At 40.1% G+C, this 20,876-nt stretch overlaps 1 protein-coding gene across 4 annotated transcripts in view; it reads right to left on the reverse strand.

Moving 5' to 3' along the window:
* Positions 1-20,876, reverse strand: part of LOC131676782 (elongation of very long chain fatty acids protein AAEL008004) — a 153,058-nt gene that overhangs the window by 31,815 nt on the left and 100,367 nt on the right. For 3 of the 4 annotated variants that reach the window (XM_058956089.1, XM_058956087.1, XM_058956088.1), the window contains 4 exons: positions 15,820-15,902; positions 7,171-7,278; positions 3,459-3,542; positions 2,292-2,348 (listed from right to left, as the gene is read on the reverse strand). In XM_058956089.1, the coding sequence (XP_058812072.1) occupies positions 2,292-2,348; positions 3,459-3,542; positions 7,171-7,278; positions 15,820-15,902 (332 nt within the window). Of the gene's footprint in view, positions 1-2,291; positions 2,349-3,458; positions 3,543-5,534; positions 5,616-7,170; positions 7,279-15,819; positions 15,903-20,876 lie in introns of all 4 variants that reach the window. The other variant, XM_058956090.1, reaches the window with a different exon arrangement.

Below are 20,876 nucleotides of genomic sequence, written 5' to 3' on the forward strand. Positions count from 1 at the left end.
CATTGTCTTGAGAACAAAGGAAATATTGTGTGCATTGTTTCCATCACGAATAAGGTCGATGGAAAAGCTCTGGCTCGACCCAACGCCCGCGCCACCCGGTCGTTGACTATAAATTTTGTTCAGTTTTCGTGAAGTGGAATAATACCTTCTGGAGGTGAACTGGAGGTTAAGCTTGCAGTTGTCGCCTATATTCAGTATCATCACCTCCGCACTTCTGTTTTGATATCATTCAACATGTAGCACAAGCCGAATGTTTCATTTTAAAGAACAACTTAAAACACGTGGTTTGTGTGAAATGACTATATAGGGGTAAGGCTACATGACCTATCACCGAGCATGTTGAAAAATGCATTTCGCTATACAGAGAAGAAGCATCCGTTACACCTGAAACTTGGATAAACTTCTTTTCGGTTATTCCTAAGTGTGTTCTTGTGGCGAGCATGCGTGTCAAAAAATCTATTTCCTCCCACTTGACCTAAAGGGGGGAGGGGGGGGGGGGGTTGTTTGGTTTGGTGAAGGTTTCAGCGTGAAAAAACACATTCTTTGCGATTTTTTTAGAACATTGCGTGAAGCAAATTTATCAAAATTTTTGTACATTATAGTGTATTATTTCAATAACATGCTGTAATTTTTATATTCATAAATATCGACAAAAGACTCGGTTACGAAGCTTTTTGTACAACGTCTCTGGAGCCGATTTCTTTCAAACTTGGCATACACATTCTATGTTAAAAATACCTAACCCCTACGTTGAGTTTTTGAGATATTTTTTTCATTTAAGGGGGTGTTTACTCATAAAAAGGCGGAATTTTTCGTGAAAAATTGTAATTTTTATTTAAAATGAGTGAAAAACCAATTGAAAATTTACCTCAAAAACTACGTAGAGGTTAGGTTTCTTTTTACATAGAATGTGTATACAAAGTTTGAAAGAAATCGGTTAAGTAGTTTTGGAATGGCAGATAACACCGCAAGTCATGTTTTTTACAGAGACTTTGTACAAAAAGCTTCGTCACCGAGTCGTTTGTTGATATTATTGCATAAAAAAATTACAGCATGTTATTGAAATGATAATGATAATTTACAATTTTTTTGATAAATTTGCAGTTCTAAAAAAAATCACAAAGAAAAGTGTTTTTTTCACACTGAAACTCTTAGCTTTTTGAGTATTGTCCCAGGACTTCTAGTGTTTATTTTCTTCGCAAAAGCTATATAAACTTCTCATCGTTACAGCACCGATCACAAGCTTAACAAGTGAGAATGCAGCGAGACGATGGTATGTGTTCTTCAAGCTATCACTGAACTGTGTAGCCAACAAAGTGTTGCTACGAGTTTCGATGTTGTTTTGGAGCGTTGTTAAACTATAGAAACATTGGGAACGGAAAAAAACAGATGCATTTGCGCTCTATAGGATTTGTTTTGGGTGTAGTGAGAGTAACGATGTTAGCCGCGGAATGACATGAAAAATTGCTTTTGATAAGGGGTGAACAACTCTCATATTGTAGGTGTGTGTGTGCAGAATCCGAATATACTGACGAAGCTGTATACAACTATGCTTATGAAGTTCGATTGCGATAGACGACGAAATTTACGCCAAAGTAGACATCAAACAGTATACTGTGCAGGAATTTTATGCGGCTATCGGAAGGGGAAAAGTGGTAGAAAAAAGTGCTATTTTCGTACAGATGAAACTGTCGTTGTTTGCTAAATAATATCAAGTTTGACAGAGTTTCTGTACCTGTAGCTTGAAAAGCGATCATTGCAACCGGGATTGTTAACCATGAATTTTTCGTGAATCTTCGTTCTCTGGTAAAACATGTACCACTTTTCCTGAAGTAACACGATTGTTTTATGCTATTCTACGCAGTGATGTTCAAGAAATACTCGCAATATGTAAAAGCTGGAATCATCGTCCACCAAAATCAGTTAATCGAAATACCCGGCGATTCATATTCGGTCAACCGGAAGCTTAGCTGATTTTTTACTAATTGAATTTCATAAATAAAAATAATTTGATAACGTTTAATAAATTTACACACAATCAATGAATCAGGATACAAAAGCAAGTTTTTAAGATCCAATAGCCAGAATCCAATCCAAGCTGCAATCAAAATTTCAGGATCAAGAAACTAGGATCCAGGATCAAAGATTCACGATCAAGGCTGCAAATCCAGGCTTTTCCAAACCATTGCAATCCATGTAATCTCTGAAAAAGTATCGCAATTTCGAACGTCATCTTAGCAGGAGGATTCGTGATATCTAACGACAATAACAGAAAAAATTTATTCACTTACCGTATCGAAGAACTCTGTGAACTTCGAAAAGTAGTACCACCAACACGCGTGCACCATCTGTTGTCCAGGGGGGAGGATTCGATTCCAAAGCGCAGTTGTGATATTATGGTTTGTTAGAATCACGTCGATATAAATAGAACAAAAAAAGAAATACGTTATTAGCAATAGGTTTGCATAAATGTTCGAGTTGCTTCTATACGCGACTATAATGCCTATCACAGGACTACTACTCTATAGGAAGAGGCGCTACTAAAACACACACAAAAGGTGATTCCTAAAATGTAACACGCAAAATGCCTAAACAAAACTGACAGGTTTGGGGGGTCTGGGTTGTCTTCATTATCTTTTACTTTTCTAGGTTGATTGTGAGAGTGGATCTGACATGTACATAGTAGGCGCTATTGGAAAAGAAAAATATGATAGGCTTGAAAAGAAAAACAAAACGCGCAAGGAAAACACATTTAATTCAGTTCACAGACAGGACAGAAGGAGAAAGACGAATGCGGTTGTTATTGACTGAGGGAAAGTATAAAAAAAGGAAATGGAAAGGATGATTGCGGAAACTATTAATTGCATAAACCACATAAAAGTAGAGAACAGGTGAGATAGACTGGTTGAGACAGGGACCGTTTTCTGGAGGAAGAGCAGCAAAACCGGACTTTGCTCACTAGACACAGTAGTTCGCTCATTGTGTTAGTCCACAACCAATTGAGTAATAGTAAGTATCATTTAATTTACAGTTAGTTGCATTAGTAAAGTTTTATTTACGTTTGTTTTAACATTTGCATTATGAAATTTGAAGGACCAGAATAGAGCTTAGTGAAGGTTGATGGATGAGGGTGAATGAATGTGATGACATTTTTCGTTCGAAACAAGATGCGATAAAGCCAACCCCACCTTCAATCGATTAACCCTATGTAACATGTACGGTAATAAATGGTCATTAGATTGGGCTATCTGATAGTGAAAACGGACCGTTTATTTATACACAAATGGGTTTTTTGTTTGGCATTTGTACAAGCAAAACTGATGAGAAGCAATACATTTTCAACGCACACACGCACACTTAAAACGAAAAGAAAGATCTTTCGCGACAGGAAACAAGCAGACGAGTTAGAAAAGTAAGGTTCGTTACTGGGCACGTGCAATTCGGAATACTTAACCTACCCTTAACGTTTTAGGGTGGTTACTATAGTCGACCGGCTGACATCGGAAGTTATAATGTCCCGTTAGCCAACCCGATACACCAATCTGTGGATTGCAATAGAAAAAAAGAATACAGTTCCGAGTTAGTACCGTCTAGGAATTTTGACACGTTGGCAGGACGCACTCCCCTGATTCGTTCGTTTGTTTACTGATTGGGAGTGGGGGTTCTACTCGGACACATAACGGAAAGAGATTCATTGTACTCTAGTTTAGAGCTACATCCAAGTTGGCGTTGACAGATTTTGACGTTTTACCGAAACCATTGGTCATATTGAAAATCCTTCTGTTACGTGTCCCAATTGAATCCATTTCACACATTTAAAAGTTTGTCAATTAGAATATTTACGTCCGAGTCATAATGTCCATAGTCACATTCTTTCAGCCCAAGATTCCATTGCTTTTTTTGTAGCTACCGTCTCTGATGACCATTAAGGGCGTGTTTTGTTTACCAATAACCTGTTCATTTGCTCCGTAAACATATGGATTATTTGCCAATTGATGATTGCTTACGTGTACAAGAAGTTCGCCGTTGAAACTGATTGTGTACAGTTTTGTTTCATCGGGGTCGAGAGCTATGCAAATTTTTGACTAATGAGGTTTTACGCACTATAGTTGATGCTGATAAATCTTTTTTTTTTATAAACAGTGAACAACTAATAATCTTTGCAAATTGGGAAGCGAAACATGTACGAGTTGTTCTTCGTAGAAATGTTATCAAATGAATGCATGTAAAATAGAAAATTGAGCATTACTTTTAAAAAATGAGCCCAAAGAATAATTTAAATCTTTTCTCGAAGACTCGCAATAGTTTCACGTTATTCCGCTCAATTTCACACAACCAAACATAATTTTGTCAAACGATACTCGATCAAATGCACTAGAACCATTTCTATAAGTTACTTAACATTTTAACTACCTATGATTCAACTACGTTTGAGCCGTCCATAAAATTTTAATAACCATGACCGAGACAAAAAGTTTTTCCCTTATTCCTCAAAAACTAACTTACCTCCACTGAATTTGAAAATTTAAAAAAAAAAACTTGGCAACACTGCTGAATTTAAATCCAATTTGCCGTCAATCCGCCTTCTATTAGCCTATAACGACTTTCTGTTATATTGTTCCTTTCTCCCAAACATATTTTTGAAAGGATCGGGAAAATTAAACAACCCGGGTTAACGCTCCAGCGGACAAGCCGTACGCAACCATTTTAAACCGTTTCGTTTTATTTAACTAAAATTTAACTAAACAGATCTTTTTGAAAACCGTTTTCGGATTAAGGGAAAATATTTTTGTTCACCCATTTGCTACAACGTAAACTCAAACAACAACTCACTCTCATTACAGTTAGTACTAAGTGCATATACTACAACGACCACGCACGGTTGGGTCCGTGCTACCCGCGAGGTAGCTGTGATAGAACCCTCTCTTACTCTATCTTTCTCCCTCTCGCTCCGTGGTAAGCTTCCGTCTACAGGACCACCTCCAGGGCCTAGGTTTTAGCACTAGGTTTAGCGCGAGTGGCTTACATCCGCCCGATTTAGATTAGTAACTAGGCTAACTTGTTGCAGTAACAGCAATAATACGGTGGTATTAGAAGTGTAGTACTAGACTATTACCAAACTACGGTCCCGTTTGTACTGCGGGAGTTCTACGTAGCGCAACGACTACACCCAATACACATTCGGAGACACCAACAAGGTCCGTGGGTCGGGGTGTCGCCGAGGTTGGTTATTGAGCTAATCGAAATTCGCCCCTCGGGTCATAGGTTTAGGGGTTGTGGCTGGTCTCCGCAGCGGCTGCTCACTTTTAATCTACTACATTTTTGGAACATTTCGCGGGAACCAATCGGTTTACTTGTGCTTGTAGAAAGAGAGAAAACGGACTGTGGAAGGGAGGATGTGAGAATAACATTCAAGAAAAAAAAATTAACTGCTTGTGGCAGGTGACGATGGATTTTGGGATAACGAAGGAACCTTCTGTACTGCTTCTTTATGTACGGTTTTTGGTAGGAAGAGCTCGACGGCTCGAACTTACTCTCATCGGTTGACCGGTAGTACCGTGGTCCACTGGCTGACACCGGAAGCTGTACACGCCCCACCAACCGCCCATCAGACACTGTACCGGTTAGGAAAAATTGCCAACGCGGAAGGAGATTCGTAATTTGACATGCGGTGAGTGATAAAAAGAAAAAAAAGAAAGAAAGAACAATGCATATGGTTTAATATCACTCGGCTTGGGGCGTTCGTTTTCGTTTCCGGGTTCTTGCTAGTACTGCTGCTGCTGAAGCTGTCAATGTTGTTGCTATTTCAGTCTTGCGCGATCGGAATGAGGTTCATTAGTCTGGAGACATCACGGGGAATAGTTGCGAACGCGAACGGGGAAGGTCGGTTGTTGATTCCAAATGTGACCCAAGTTTAATGAGACAGAAGTTCAATGTGCTGTCCCCCCTCTCCCCGACAATTATTTCGTACGCTAAGAATCCTACTATATCGCTGGGGGAATGCCTCTGGCTGTTTGTAACATTCACAAATGAACCCGGTTGAAAAGTGAAAGGAAGGCCGGCCGGCTGCAGATTTTTGTACTTGGCACTCTCGTTAGCTGCTGGTGACGGGGACCTCTGGAGGTCGAAGAAGACGAGTGTATTGATCTTTCTCCTTTGATCGCGTTTCTCGTTCTGCCTATTTCGTGGGCGAAACAGCGTTAAACCAATATGAAATAAGTACCGATCATTTGTAGGATTTGTTGCTTCCGGTAACCAAGTTCACTTATTTGCAGCCTAGAAACTTTCGCACGATTGATTCTTTTGGATGTTGGATTCCACACAATTTTCTGCGACACGGTGGATTGTTTTCTGGTGTGTCGCCTTGGATACAATTTACTAGTTGTTAATTCAGCGGCAGATTTTGCTTGGGAGGCGTCAGTCCAAAGAATTCAGCCTACTCTGACCGCGTTTACTTGGGTGTTTGTTTACTATTTATCATCCCATCTGTCTACGACACCTTTTCAAAAAGTTTTATGTGCAAATGAGGACTTCTCTTTGTTTAATTACAGTACAAATATAAATAGTTTTTTTTTCTCTAGCAGACCTACGAGTACTTGTTAAAATGACCAAATTATTGACGAAAGAGAAAGTAAACAAAGAGAGATCCTAATTTGCGCGTTGGACCATTACAGATTCGGTAGCAAAATATGTACGAGCTGTTGTCCGCAGAAAAGTGATATTCGTGCAACAGAAACTACAGCACACGGGCTACATAAGTGACAAACTGAAATTTGCTACAAATCTACCAAAATCAAGACTAATCTACAACACGGAAAACAAAACAACAAAGCTTCCGCGCTAAGCGGTACGTACGATCATCATCGCTTGCAGTACTCAATCAGTATAGTAGCATGCAGAGAAGATTCTAATACGTATTCGTATCTAGCAGTCGAAGGTTTTGGCAAAACGGAAATCCGAACTCTGGGTGCTTTAAGACGCAACTGTCCCTGGTTGGTGCTCTGCGCAGCTGGTGCAGAATCGTCTTCTGTCTATAGAAAAGAAAGGTTGTTGTCTCGGGAGGATTTGTCGTTTCGTGAACAAATGTTTCTTTTTGTATGTCTTTAAATGTCTTTAAAACAATTGAATCAACGATTATAAATATTAGTACGGTTAGAACGAGTTACGTACCTCATAGAACAGCCAGGCACTAAAAACGACTTGTATAAAATTGTATGCTATGAGGGTGTGTCTTAACTGGAATGGTTTGCGGTTCTCCATGAGCCTCGGACCCAGGACCTATGAAAATGAAAAAAGAAAAAGTTTTATTTGGCGAATTTTGGAAAATATTTTTTTTTATTATTTAATTACTCTACTTGTTTATAAATACTACATGTCTTGCTAATTTAATGTCGCTAAAACATGAAAAGACCCAAAAGAAAAAAACGTCCATCACATTGGAATTCCGACCACAATCCGGTGATGGCACAACCGGCATAATGTGCGCACTCCAAAGTAGTTCAGTCGTGCACCACATGCTGCCGGTTAAGGTGTGCAAAGTTATCTAAGCCTGCTGCGAGCGACCTTGAACTACTTTAACAACTACTGCTGCTGTTTATTTGTCGCTACAAAGCTCTCTCTCTCTAACTCACTCTTTCTCTTTCACCAGTATCACGTGCGATCGCTTGTACATGTCTTCACTAGGACCGCGGCGATGTGAGGAAACTGGTCGGAACGAACGATTGCATCACTCGCAACTCCAATGGTGCTGCGCCCCCTTGCTTGAAGCGGATTGGTTTGGAACGTCTCCTTTCCGTCCCAAACGCATCATTTCGTGGTCTCGGCTGAACAGAACCGGCTGTGGCTGCTAGCATTTATGAGTGCGTGAACAAAATTCCAAAATCGATTTCGGTATTTTTCAAGGTGAACAGCGAAAGCTTGATTTAATTTGCTTTTTTATATCATTCGTCGGCGATGGCGAGGATGTTGCAGGTGAGAGAAAATGTCAATGTGGTTATATTTTACCCGTGGTCCAACCAACCTACGGAGAAAATTTCAAAGTTTGTAACTCATTTTACAATTTTAGAATGAGTGCCCCCGGTCTATTCAGATTTTACCACACTCACCGCTTGATGGCACTGTGAGTGTTCTGAGAAAACGAAAATCATCAACACAGGCGGCCATGCATGCAAATAAAAATAAACAAGGTTTCGAAAGAAGATTGACAAGTTTGTTTGAAATGAAGTTTGACATCGAGGTGGACTCCAATAACGCTCTGGCTTCGAGGAATTTCCCCTTGAACGTCGAAGATGTGGAGTGCAACCGATTCCAACAAAACTGTACTGCAACGGGATTGGACCGATTGACTCACTTGGACAGTGGATGGTCCTGGATTTCTCGCATGTGGCGATACAGTTGCTGGGCTGGAGAAGTGGGTGTCACTGTTGGAGTAACAAAGCTTTTGGATGACAAGTTGGAATCATGTAGCTACGTATGATGGCGATCGCGACAGATGCGGTATGTGAATTTGGATCCTCATCTTCTAGTGTTATGACCGGTGCGGAAGCAGTTCCAACACAATTGTCGTTGGGAGATCATCTCTTGACGTTAATCGATGGATATATTAGCAAAGGCCGGGAATTGAAACAGATAATGACTTTCGGTACAGGCAAGTCAATATGAAGCCTTAGGAAACAACTGTATTCGCTGCTATTCCTTTGCTTGAGCCGACTGTGAACGTTGTAACAGTTACTCGTGATATAGGAAATCGACGAGGACGCCTATCCACTAGAGTGACAGGAAAAAAATGACCCCTACCGGCTCATGCCCGAGTCGATTTCTAGTCCCACCAGGAGTACTTGCTCCAAATTTGAAACAATTCGGACAAGTCTAGCTACCGGACCAACGTGCCTGAAGTTTGCATGGGATTTTTCGACAATTTACATGAAGAAAACTTTCATTTTCACCGCTAGGTGGCACTGTAAGTGTCGCTCATACAGCTACATCATACGAGTCATTTAGTACTAATAACGTTCAACTCGTTATCCGAAGCAGAAAGCTTCGTAGCGAAGAACAACATACAACACGGTGTCGAATACGAACACGTCAAAACCATAGCCCCACGTGTATATGGACAATGATTTTAGGGAAATTCGCCTGCACGATTTGGCACCGCGCACTTGTACTGATTGTATTCAAAGAGTCATGTTCTTGTTCTTACTTGACTTTCGAGAGCAGATCATCTCAAGGTGTTAAGTGCCCACATGCAAGTTCTGTAACCGGACGGTACACAACTGCCGAAACAACCAATGAGAACTCATCCACCATAACCAACACTAACAAACAAGCCTCGACAACCTCCGATACGCTTGAGACAGTCAGCCAAAAAACAAATGCCGAAAAAACAATATTCCACGGTTTCCCAAACCAACTTCTGACATACCTAGGAAAGTAATACACAAAAATAAGGCTATACAAGAGTCACTCGAAGACAAAAAAATACCAAACATCTAACAGCGAAAATCAAACCCCTAGCGACAACGCCATGGACGTAAACACGAGCGAGGGAGAAGGCAGACGGAACTAGCAGGATAAGAAATTGGATTTTTAAACGTGATGATTTCGACACTTCCCTGCATTTATTAACGGAGGGTTATGTAGTGTTTCGTACACTTAAGGGGGTCCTCTTTTATAATTGTGGCAAAAAGTACCTAAAAAGTACCTAATGTTAGAGTCATGTTCTTGTTCTTACTTGACTTTCGAGAGCAGATCATCTCAAGGTGTTAAGTGCCCACATGCAAGTTCTGTAACCGGACGGTACACAACGGTAAGCCATGTGTCGAAACAACCAATGAGAACTCATCCACCACAACCAACACTAACAAACAAGCCTCGACAACCTCTGATACGCTTGAGACAGTCAGCCAAAAAACAAATGCCGAAAAAACAATATTCCACGGTTTCCCAAACCAACTTCTGACATACCTAGGAAAGTAATACACAAAAATAAGGCTATACAAGAGTCACTCGAAGACAAAAAAAAATACCAAACATCTAACAGCGAAAATCAAACCCCTAGCGACAACGCCATGGACGCAAACACGAGCGAGGGAGAAGGCAGACGGAACTAGCAGCATAAGAAATGAGATTTTTAAACGTGATGATTTCGACACTTCCCTGCATTTATTAACGGAGGGTTATGTAGTGTTTCGTACACTCAAGGGGGTCCTCTTTTATAATTGTGGCAAAAAGTACCTAATGTTAAATTATATTTTTTGAAGCAGTAAAATGACTTGGACATGTGCACTATTCTGCAAAATGTTTATTAGGGTTTCATATATAAAATAAAAATTTTCGAGTGTGAGGTGTCAAAAATGGCGTCCAAATGGCGGCTTTCTGGGAACAAAATTTTTCGAATCTGCGGGCATTCTTGTTTTTTAATCATTCAACCAATCAACTTCGGGTTTTGCCCGCCTAAAAGAAGACAACATTCTCGGGCGCTGTAACCTACAAAATCGCAATATTTTGATCAATAACGATTTTTTACAGCCGGCCAAAGTGAAAAAATCATGCGAAAAAATGTTACTTTATTATCAAGTGGCCGCCATTTTGTTTCTATTGCGCCTCTACTGAATGTAATGTTCAAGATCGTTTTGGTTTGCTGCTTGTAGACGACGAATTGCGGCTTATACCGTGCCCGCAGATGAGGTCGGTTTTCAAAACACCTTTTGCTGAAGCCGTAATTTTTAACACCTTGCGCTCGAAAATTTTTATTTTGTAGATGAAACCTTAATAAACATTTTGCAAAATAGCGCACATGTCTAAGTCATTTTACTTCTTCAAAAAATATATCAAACATTAAAAATATATCAAACTTTTTGCACAATTATATAAAAGGATCCTCTTAAAGAGAAACATCAAAATGACTCGAATCTAGAAAAGAAATCCGCATAACATCCGTGTCATTTGTATATGAAATGTGAAAGAGAACACATCGACTGTATGTAGTCGTAATTTCACATGCACAATTGCATAACCTCCAAAGAGACCTCGCTGGGATAGTCTCAATCACATGAACGTACGGCTTATCTTTTTCTCTCAGTAAACACCGTAAATTTCTCAGGCAATAACGAAGTCCTCCCTGCTTCTCTCTCAGTGGTTATTAGCTGTGGAACTGAGTAATGCTCATTTGGTTTATCGCTCACAGCGTCAGTGGTTGGTACTTTTGGAGTAGTTATGATCTTTACGCACACTCATGTTTCTTTCGAAGTCAAAGTGTTATCAGTGATCAATACTTTTTCGTTATATTCGTTAAATTCTGTTTACTTTTAATCGAAACAGCCTGTTACAATTTCAATAGTATTATGTTTAACCTTGTGCAAAAGTCTACTTTATCGACAATCTTTTTGGCAAATTGATGAGCAACGAAGAAACGAAAAGATATGGAACATTCTAGAGCGAAACAGTTATATACTTAGAACCGAAACCGCCGAACGAGAGAACTCTTTTGACTTCTGATTGCTACGGGTTTTTTTTATTTCCCTCAAGTTTCGAAAAGCTCTACTTGAGAAAGTAAAGCTGTTACAATTTCGTAGATTCATTCTGATCGTAGTATCAGCATTAAGGCGGCAGTTACTTTTGCGATGTTAGAAGTTTGTCCATGGCCGGTCAAAAAATGAATCACAGTATCAAACAAAATTTGGGCAAAATTTGAGCGAAATTAGACCATATTAACACGTGCCCCAAAGCGATAGAAGTTTTCTATAGAAAAATACATGCATTTTTCATATCTTTTATATGAAAGTTCAAAAAAATTTCGATAAATTTTTGAGCACATGATACTAGGTTGCGAACAGAAACAGTTCGGATTCCTTGAAAAAAATTTAAAAATATTTCGGATTTTTCTTCGAGGAAAAAAGTTTTTGTTTTTTTTTTTCATCCACATAAAATTAATTTTTGAAACCTTTCATAGTGTGCTTAAATTCCACATAGTTCCAAAATTTTTCGATCGCATTAAAAGAATTAATTTTCATATAAAACGTATGAAAAAATACATGCATTTTCCATATAAAACATCAATCTGTTTGGGGCACGTGTTAATATGGTTCAATTTATACTTTTAGTAGATCTCGAACCGGTGATCACGCCGTCGATCTCAACTTTGTGGGTCGGCATGTAGATTCGGTATAATCGCCAGTAATTTAATGCGATTGCTTTAGAGGATATCACAATGCTGAACTTATCTGGGCAGACTTTCGAGATATTTGTAACGGTAGAATATTGCTGTGTCAGTTCTTGCGAAATCTTTAGAATACTTAGCGGATTATCTTTGATCCGAAAAAAGATTGGATATGGTTTGACTGACTTCATTTTGTATGATTTTCAACAGGAAGACGCCGAGTCTTCGATGACGAATCTTGTTCGACATCCATTTTACCGTCATTTATGCAGGGGCTTACGGATCGGCATAAAATGATAACTTCAAGAGTGCGAAGGAAGAGACGATATTTTTTCTCTGTATTTAGGACCTTTTAACTGTTGTCATCCTGGTTCTGGTTTCGTCAGAAATTACGGGAGATGCTGGCAAAAATGTGGTGACCTATCCTTCCACAATGTATGGCTGAATGCTACCGATAGCAAATGGCAAAAAATGTTGGAAAACTTTTATCATGATAGCATCGCTATTTACTAGCTAGTGCTAAATGAATGTCGTGACGACATTTGGACTGGTAATTCGAAATTCATTCAAACAGATCACAGCTTTTAAAAATTGTCTCCTCAGTTACTGTTCTTTTTATAAAGTCTGCTGAATAGAAATTGATTTCACGAATCTACAATTTAAGATTAGCAGCTAAATATTCCATAAAATGAGCAGCTGACTATTGCATCGTGGGGTTTTCAGTGTTTTTTTACAACTTTCCAACCATAAGAAATAAATTGGTGAAAGAAAAAAATATTGAAATAAATACTCCGTTCGGCTACAACAATTTTCAACAATATCATTTCGCCTGTCCAGGCTCGTGGCATGCAGTTGTCCTGGCCAGCAATCGCCATAGACTTCAGCCTTAGGAAAGCGCTAAAAGCTTGATCTGCTCTAAGTGAGGAGCTTTGAAAAAAGTCAGAATTAGTGCGACATTTCTTTGTATGTACACACTAAATTATTGTTCAAAAGTCGAACTGAACAGAAGCAAACTGAAAAGCGCAAAACTTATAACTATTAGCAATGGAATTTTCGTTTCGACTTCGTCTCGTCAGAATCCGACACGTGTGTTCAGGAACACAAATTGTGTCTCCGTTTTTTGGAGCTAGCGTCAATCCGGCGCTAGTTTAGTCCTGTCACTAAGTTAGTGTCGGATTCTGATGAGACGAAGTCAAAACGCAAATCCCATAACAAACAACGAAAAACTTATGGAAACATGTTGGTATTCTCTATTCTATTCAAATCCTTACACATCCAGTATTGAAAAGCATCCTGGAAAACACTGCAGTTATTCTGTAGTGTTTTTCCTGTCAATATTAATATTTGAAGCATATTTTCATATGTCACAAATATTAAAACAGCCAGGCCTACTGTGTAGAGTTGGGTTTGGATATGTTTCAAAATTAGACGGAAATTAAATTATTCATTTAATGAATAATGTAATTAACGTATTGTTTTGAATCTTAAAGGAGGAAGGAACGAGGACAACCGTACCGACCGTTTCAGTTTAAAGGGGATATAATAAATCGTTGGGAGTGACTTGGCTAAGAAGGTTAATGCCACTTCTTTGGGATGGGACAGAGGTATTTACATCTTGCCCTGGCTAATAAGCCTAGGTTAAAGCGCCTTTACTTGCTATGATGGAAACATGTTGGTATTCTCTACTCTTAAATTAAAAGTATTCCAGTACTTTTTCCCTCTGTTACCTCATTACATCACTAATAATCGGACAACAATCTGGAATACCACTCATCGCATTGTTCGCCAAGGGCTCATCGAGAAGATAAACAAAAACAATCCCTCACAGTAGCCTACTAAGATGCGCTGACTTTTTGCTACAATGCAGTCCGGGGTAATCTCACGACAAAATCTCCCCCTTCCCAACGCCTCAGTTGGCGTTGACTTCGTCGAGAGCTTCAGAACTCAGATTGGAAGGTGCTAGTTCGTGGGCAGAAGGGTGGCTCGGGGTAGGGCCCCTTCCCATTGAGGGTACTAAAGCAGATACTAATATGTACTTTGCATACTTAGATTAATTGTTTTCGTCTTTCCAACGTGTGTTTTTTCCACAGATACGTACGGGGCATAAATTTGCCTATACTTTAAACGGTAATTATTAGTAGCGCTCCCCGCGGTGTTCACCCCTCCATCCACCGCTTCTAAACGTGTCAAACGAGATATGAGCAGCAATTAATACGCCCGGTGCACAAGATGATGACCGAGTTGCCAGCTGCCGTGCGCGCTAGATCGGAATTCAAGAAGGTTCTTTCGCGAGCTTCTGAATAATGAACCATACAATTAGCGCCATTCGGGCGGTAATCGGGTCTCTGGTTTTGAGGTCACCATAAACACGGTGTGATGTTCAAACGAGAAACACATGATTTTCTACGATTTTCTACATTCAACCTTGGAAGTTTCACTCAAACTCCAACTCGACAAAGCCAACGTCTGTAGACAAAGCTGTCTGCTGGGGTGGCCGTTCGGAAAAATCTCATTAAAGGGTTTCCGTGTTTGCTACCGACCACATTGATCCGCGGTTGGCGGGGCCGTTTTCGACACCGTCTGCATCTGCATCGAGGAGTGATTGGTGATGGGAATTGGAATAGTGGTAGTGATAGCAAAAAAGCTTCGTATTCTTGATAGGAAGGCTATGAGAATCGTGATCAAATCATTGTCGGTCGAATTGTTTTAAACGGAAAAAACATGGGAAACAAAGATCACAGGAAGAGCGACGAAAGTAAAAACAAATGAATAAATAAAACTTCAGGTTGCTATGGTTATTCAAGTAACAACCTGTATGTTAGCTGTTACTCGAATAGCAATCCTTCGTTGGCAGTTTTTCAATGTCACTGTTTATCACGTGGAATACCAAGCTTACCCCCAAACATTCACCAATCTACAAACCGTTCGATTTCGAAACATACCACAGTGCGACCCCCGGCCAGCAATTCGAAGTATCAACTCGTTGTTGGTCAATTGCACCGCAAATTATTGTTCGTTAACTTGCCACCGCACCCCGGTCCGATTCGTCCGTCAGTCAGTCAGTCATTCAGTCATTCAATCAGTATGTATGCAAATTGCCTTGAAACAACTTGGAGGCGGCGTGAACCAACAGCTGATTGGGAACCCGTCTAGGTCAGCTTGGGACCTTCCCCTTCCTCAGCTAGTAGTAGATCCATCGACTGACTGACTGACTGCCTGCCTGATGATGATGGGGTGTGATGCAATGCAAGCACCACCAAGCGCGGCCATAACGTCGGAAACTATGCGTCTCTATGCACATCAGCCGGAGTCGGGGGAAGAAAGCTACGGCTGCGGGCTGACGAATGACGCGCGGTTTTCCACTGTAAACAATTCGGTGAAGTTTGCGTGGAGTAAAATTGGCGCGCAAAAGGAGACGCGGTCGATACGAGCGCGTAGCAGCATACAAACCGCACGCGAAGGTCGCGGTGAATTGTGGGCTTCGGAGAGAAACCGTAAGCGAAGCGTGCGATACAAAACAAAAATTCAAGGTCAAGGTCACGCGATTTTTGGAACGGAGAAGGCAACCGCCCGGCATCCACTTTGGTTACCCGTGTCTGAAAGGAGTCACGTTTCTTTTTTTCTCCTTCAATTGAGGTTATGTCCATTCGGGTGGTACTTACTTTGACTAAGTAAACATATCCTAAACATAGCGCTAACGTGGGGAAGGGAGATGACATTAGAGGCCAGCCTTTTGTCCGGGGGTCTGTAAAGAAAGAAGAAGAAGAAAAGCAAAGTTAAGATATTTTAACAATGTGGCGTTGAAGCGATTCACAAATGTCGTAGCGTTGATTTGTGCACTAGCACTTTTTTCGCTCGAAAAACGCAGCAGGCCGTATTCGGCCTTATTATTAATATCAACCTCCTCAGGAAAACAATGCAGGCCATATTTCACAGTGCACAGTGGAATAAATGAGCAAAAAGCGGCTTTTTCGATAGCGTAGAAATCATAAATTTTAGCATTATAATAACAGTTTTTGAAAAATTTGATGGAATAAAACTTCGCTTTTTTAATCTTACTAGATAGATGATTAATCCTACTAACAGTAAATTATGCAATGCAAAGCTTAATTACCTACTGCGACACCTACATATTAATAGTTTAAACAAGGTAAGTAGGATTTTCGTCTCTTTTACGTAAAAAGTCTGTTGCCATCTTGAAACAAGTTAGATTTCTTTTACTTTAATTTCGGTTTTATACAATTTTTTGCAAAAATGTGAAAATTCCACCTCAAGCATGCAGCGCCTCTAGACATATTTTCTACGTAAAGATGCCAATCAATCACGAAACCGCATACATGTTAGACTTAATTTTCGCTTGCTCCACCAAACGTCAAACAAAGCATCACACATCAACACGCCAACGCGTCATGCGTTGATTCCACATTCAATTAAATCAAATTAAATTACGACAAACACCTGTCTAATTACCATTCAATACCTTTCTGCCCATGAGCAAACGATGAAAATTGAAAGCTCATTTTCCACTCAAAGGCTCTATCTACGCCTGCTGCGATTGCCGACAACAATGTATGCGATGTATTTATGTATGCGAACACTGGCGTTAGTCAAAGCGGGATGACGAATGTCCACCGAAAGGGTGTCCCACAACCCATCCTAATCCCTCTTCGACTACATACACTGTTCCACACATACACGGTGCCGTCATCTCATGTAACACTCGGTGTAATTGATACCCTATTAAGTGCTAATGAATGGAATTTCACCAACCCGCCAGCCAACGAGGTACCTAGCACAGCACAAGGAAAGGAAGGCAAGGCATGCTTGGATTTTCCTTCTGACTCGGGTCGCCCGCCCGCTTGTTTGCCTATGATGTACTTGTACATAATGTCTAGTTGAGCCGACCAGTGGTGTCACTGGGAATGAGTAAGTGGAAAAATCGACGGGAGATTCGCTCTTTAGCGGGTAGTTGGGAGGCAAAATGTAGTACGATGTGTTATTGAGTTTGGCCAATGCGTACATATGCATGCACTTGTAGAGTGCTGATAATTTTCATTCAGCAAGCTGTGGGTACCAGGAGGCACATACCTACGCTCAGTTACAAAATATGCTTCATTATCAGACCATTTTACGTGTTAAATTTTGTATCCATAGCTTGTTTTATTTAAAAAAAGGGTCCAGTATGCATATAAATTGCAGGGCTTGTAATTTTATTCAGAAATGAGATAATTCCACAAACATTTAATCAAAGATTAAATACATGTAATTGTGCGTACGAACCTCGATACGAACTATTATCGTACAATCCTTTGGGCCACAACTAACGTCAAAATGGTCCCAAATATACGAAAATCAACTCGAAAGGTCTCGGAAGGGTTCCCCGTCAGAATCACTCACTACAACTACAGATTAGACAGAGAATGTCGCTCACCAAAACACTGCTTAGGACCAATTGCAGCGGGCCGTGATTCTGAATGTGGTATTTATTGTACGGTTTAGATATGTGAGACCATAAGCACTTCGCGATCGCGTGTATCTTCGCGAAGGGCTCAAGCATTTGTACGTAAATATGTTGAATCGCGTATGCGTTTGAATTTCGCGTGTGCTAACGTGTATGTAAATTAACGTGGATAAATTATGATTTATAACCGTGTGTCCTTTCGCATATTTGCATGTGTTATTTGCGTTTGTTGTTTAGTTCAACTGAATGTATCTACCAAAGTGGCTAGGACGGAGAGTAAAGATTTTCGGACTTAATCTTGCAAACACGGACGTTTGTGGGTTCGCGTTTAAGACCGCGTTTGTAACTTCGTAAGTACTAAAACGTTTACCTTATTACCGTGGTGTTATCAAGTTTGTGCGATCGTAGGCGTAGATGTACGTGGATGATCGCGAAGGACTTAAGCGTTCGTATGCTAACGTGTGCTCGATATTGTAACTGTAACTGTGTGTTCTTGAATGTTCGCGCGGACCGTCAGTCTGGTATTCAGTTTACGGTGTACAGTTCAGATTCTGACAGGAAGTCAGTTACCCCATATCACTAGAATTCCCGGTCATGTCACCAAGGAACGTATTGTCCAGTGGATATGAGAGCTTTCTTTTTTACTGTTTTAATTGTGTCTAGACCGCTAGTACCGAGGATAGACTTCCGTGAGTGACCGATTCGTGGTCGCGCGAGCACGGGAGTTTGTAGGTTCATGCAAGAAAACACGTTTGAAAATTTATAAGTGATGAGACGTTCACCTCATCACCTTATGTTATCATGTTTGCGATATCGCGGGCGTAGGTGTGCGTAGATGATCGCGAAGGGATCGAGCATTTGTATGCAAACGTTTTTGTTGCATGTGCTAGCGTGTATGTAAATCCGTGCGCATAAATTGTTTTTATGGCCGCGAATATGAACTTAATTTTAGTGTATGATCCCCACATGCTAGAAGAGAGTAAATTCCCCCATTTCACTAGAGTTCCCGGTCATGTCGTTATGGAACGTGTTGTCTAGTGAATATGAGCGTCATTTTTTATTGGTCTAACTGAAGGCATGAGTCTGGGTTACCAGGATCGAGGGTGGAGATTTTCGAACGTGACCGATTCATGATCGAGCGAACGGTGGGGTAATGCTTGAGACTGTTGGAGAGATTGCGGGTATAAGTATGCATGGATGATTGCAGTTGCATGTTCGCGTTTTTGATCAGGTTTGTGTTATCGCGAAGGACACGAGCATTTGTACGTTTGTAATAGGAGAGATTGTGAGTGTATATGAGTAATCTAAGATAGAATAATAGCTGATCTAATACGGCGACTGTGTTTTGCTTTAAATTTCATGTTTTTTTTATATTTGCCTAAAACGCCTTACAAGGGGATTTTCGGGGTCGTTGATTCTGATATCGAAAATGTAAAATTCAAAATGGCGGATCCAATATGGTGAGTTTTCGAATTCTGACATCAGAATCGTAATCAGCGACACTAAAAACTCTCGTAAATGGAGTTTTATGCTTATTCTAATAAAATTCACAGATTTCGCAAAAAATGGCAGCCGTTGTGTAGCCGCCATTTTGAATTTTCAAATTTGGTTATCAGAATCGTAATCAGCGACCTAAAACCCACATAATCTATTTTTATGCTAGTTGAGAAGTTATCCCTGTATCTCAGAATCTTTTATAGATCATCATAATAATGAACTCCATTTTTGCATATTTTGTAATTTTTTTTCGAAAAAACTGGAAAAATTCTGCAAAAAATTTCTTATTTATTTAAATGTTTGAGATACTTGCAAAACAATTTTTAGATCTCTAGGACTTTTAGTTCAGACGCAGCCGAATTTATTGTAAAGAGATTTCGGAGATTTTCGAGTTTTAATTGTTTATAACTAATGAGTAATTAACAAATTCGCATAATTTTTTGTGCTAGTTGTACTCCTTACATCCCTAAGATTTGATGGGACTCCTTCCCAAGTAGCAATTGTAACTTGTTAAAAGTTTTAAATGTTGCACAACTGCTACACAATATTTTTTATTGTTTGATATATTTGAAAATAAATTTCCACGGGTTTTTAAACTGATAGTGCAGCTATGTAACTATAGAGCTGGCCAATAGTGTTAAGTATGCAAACATCAATAACAGTTGTGAAACTAATCAGGAACTTTGCTAACTTGCACAAACGGTCTAACAAGTTTCAAATGCCTCTTTGTTTGCCATTCCACCCTAAAACAAAACAATACTATACAATAACAAAGCGTGCTACTTGGGTTACATCCCTAAGATTTGGTGGGACGTATACGTCCCATTGCGTCACAAAGAGTTAAGCTGTTGAACAATGTCTGCAAACACAGCCCACAGCAAAAGACCACCCACGCCAGCGTGCACAGGCTGATAGTTAGTATGGGCAGGTGCGGATTATGAAGAAACACAAAACATAAAAAAGACCCATAATCCTCCTCGGTATCCTCGACGTACACCTACCAAGGCGTTATGCAACAACCATCTTAAAGCAATTGTATGTCAGAGGTTCTTTAAAACTGATACACGAAATATGTTTGATGATGTTTGCAATACCGTCAAACCCGTCAATGTAGATGAGGGAACTGCTGCTCTAGAGGTACTCTCGAGTATAAAACCACTATATGTGATTCGGAAACAAGAAGTACTTTCTTATGCATACCGCCTTAAGATTACTGGGCTCTGGAACATTAACTTAAGAGATCCTGCATCTCGTCACACAGGACTATGGCCCCAAATGAATATTAGGGATGAGTATACACTTGCTCCCAGTGACCTTACACTCACATGTAGTTTTCCTTTTAAAACTTTCAATGTGAGAATTTCTCTTTGCGAGGAATGGCTGTATGACTGGATGGAGTGACAACTTGTTGAATACGTAGTTTGTTATACTGACGGTTCTTTGTTGGATGGCCGAGCCGGTGCTGATGTCTATTGTCGTGAAATGAGATTAAACCAGTCTCATTCGCTTGATAGATACTGTACCGTATTTCAAGCAGAAATCTGCGCGATTCTGTGTGGCGTACAATCGGCACTTCAACAGGGAATTTGCAGTAAAAAACCTATTTTTGCTCTGATAGTCAGGCCGTCACTTAGTTCGGTAGAGTCGAGCTCGAAATTAGTAATCGCATGTCGAGCTAAAATCGAAGAACTTAGCATATCAAATGCCATTTGCCTTCTATGGGTATCCGGTCATTCCGGTATTCCTGAAAATAAATGGACA

The sequence above is a fragment of the Topomyia yanbarensis genome, chromosome 1, assembly GCF_030247195.1.
Source record: "Topomyia yanbarensis strain Yona2022 chromosome 1, ASM3024719v1, whole genome shotgun sequence".
Taxonomy (NCBI): Eukaryota; Metazoa; Arthropoda; class Insecta; order Diptera; family Culicidae; genus Topomyia; species Topomyia yanbarensis.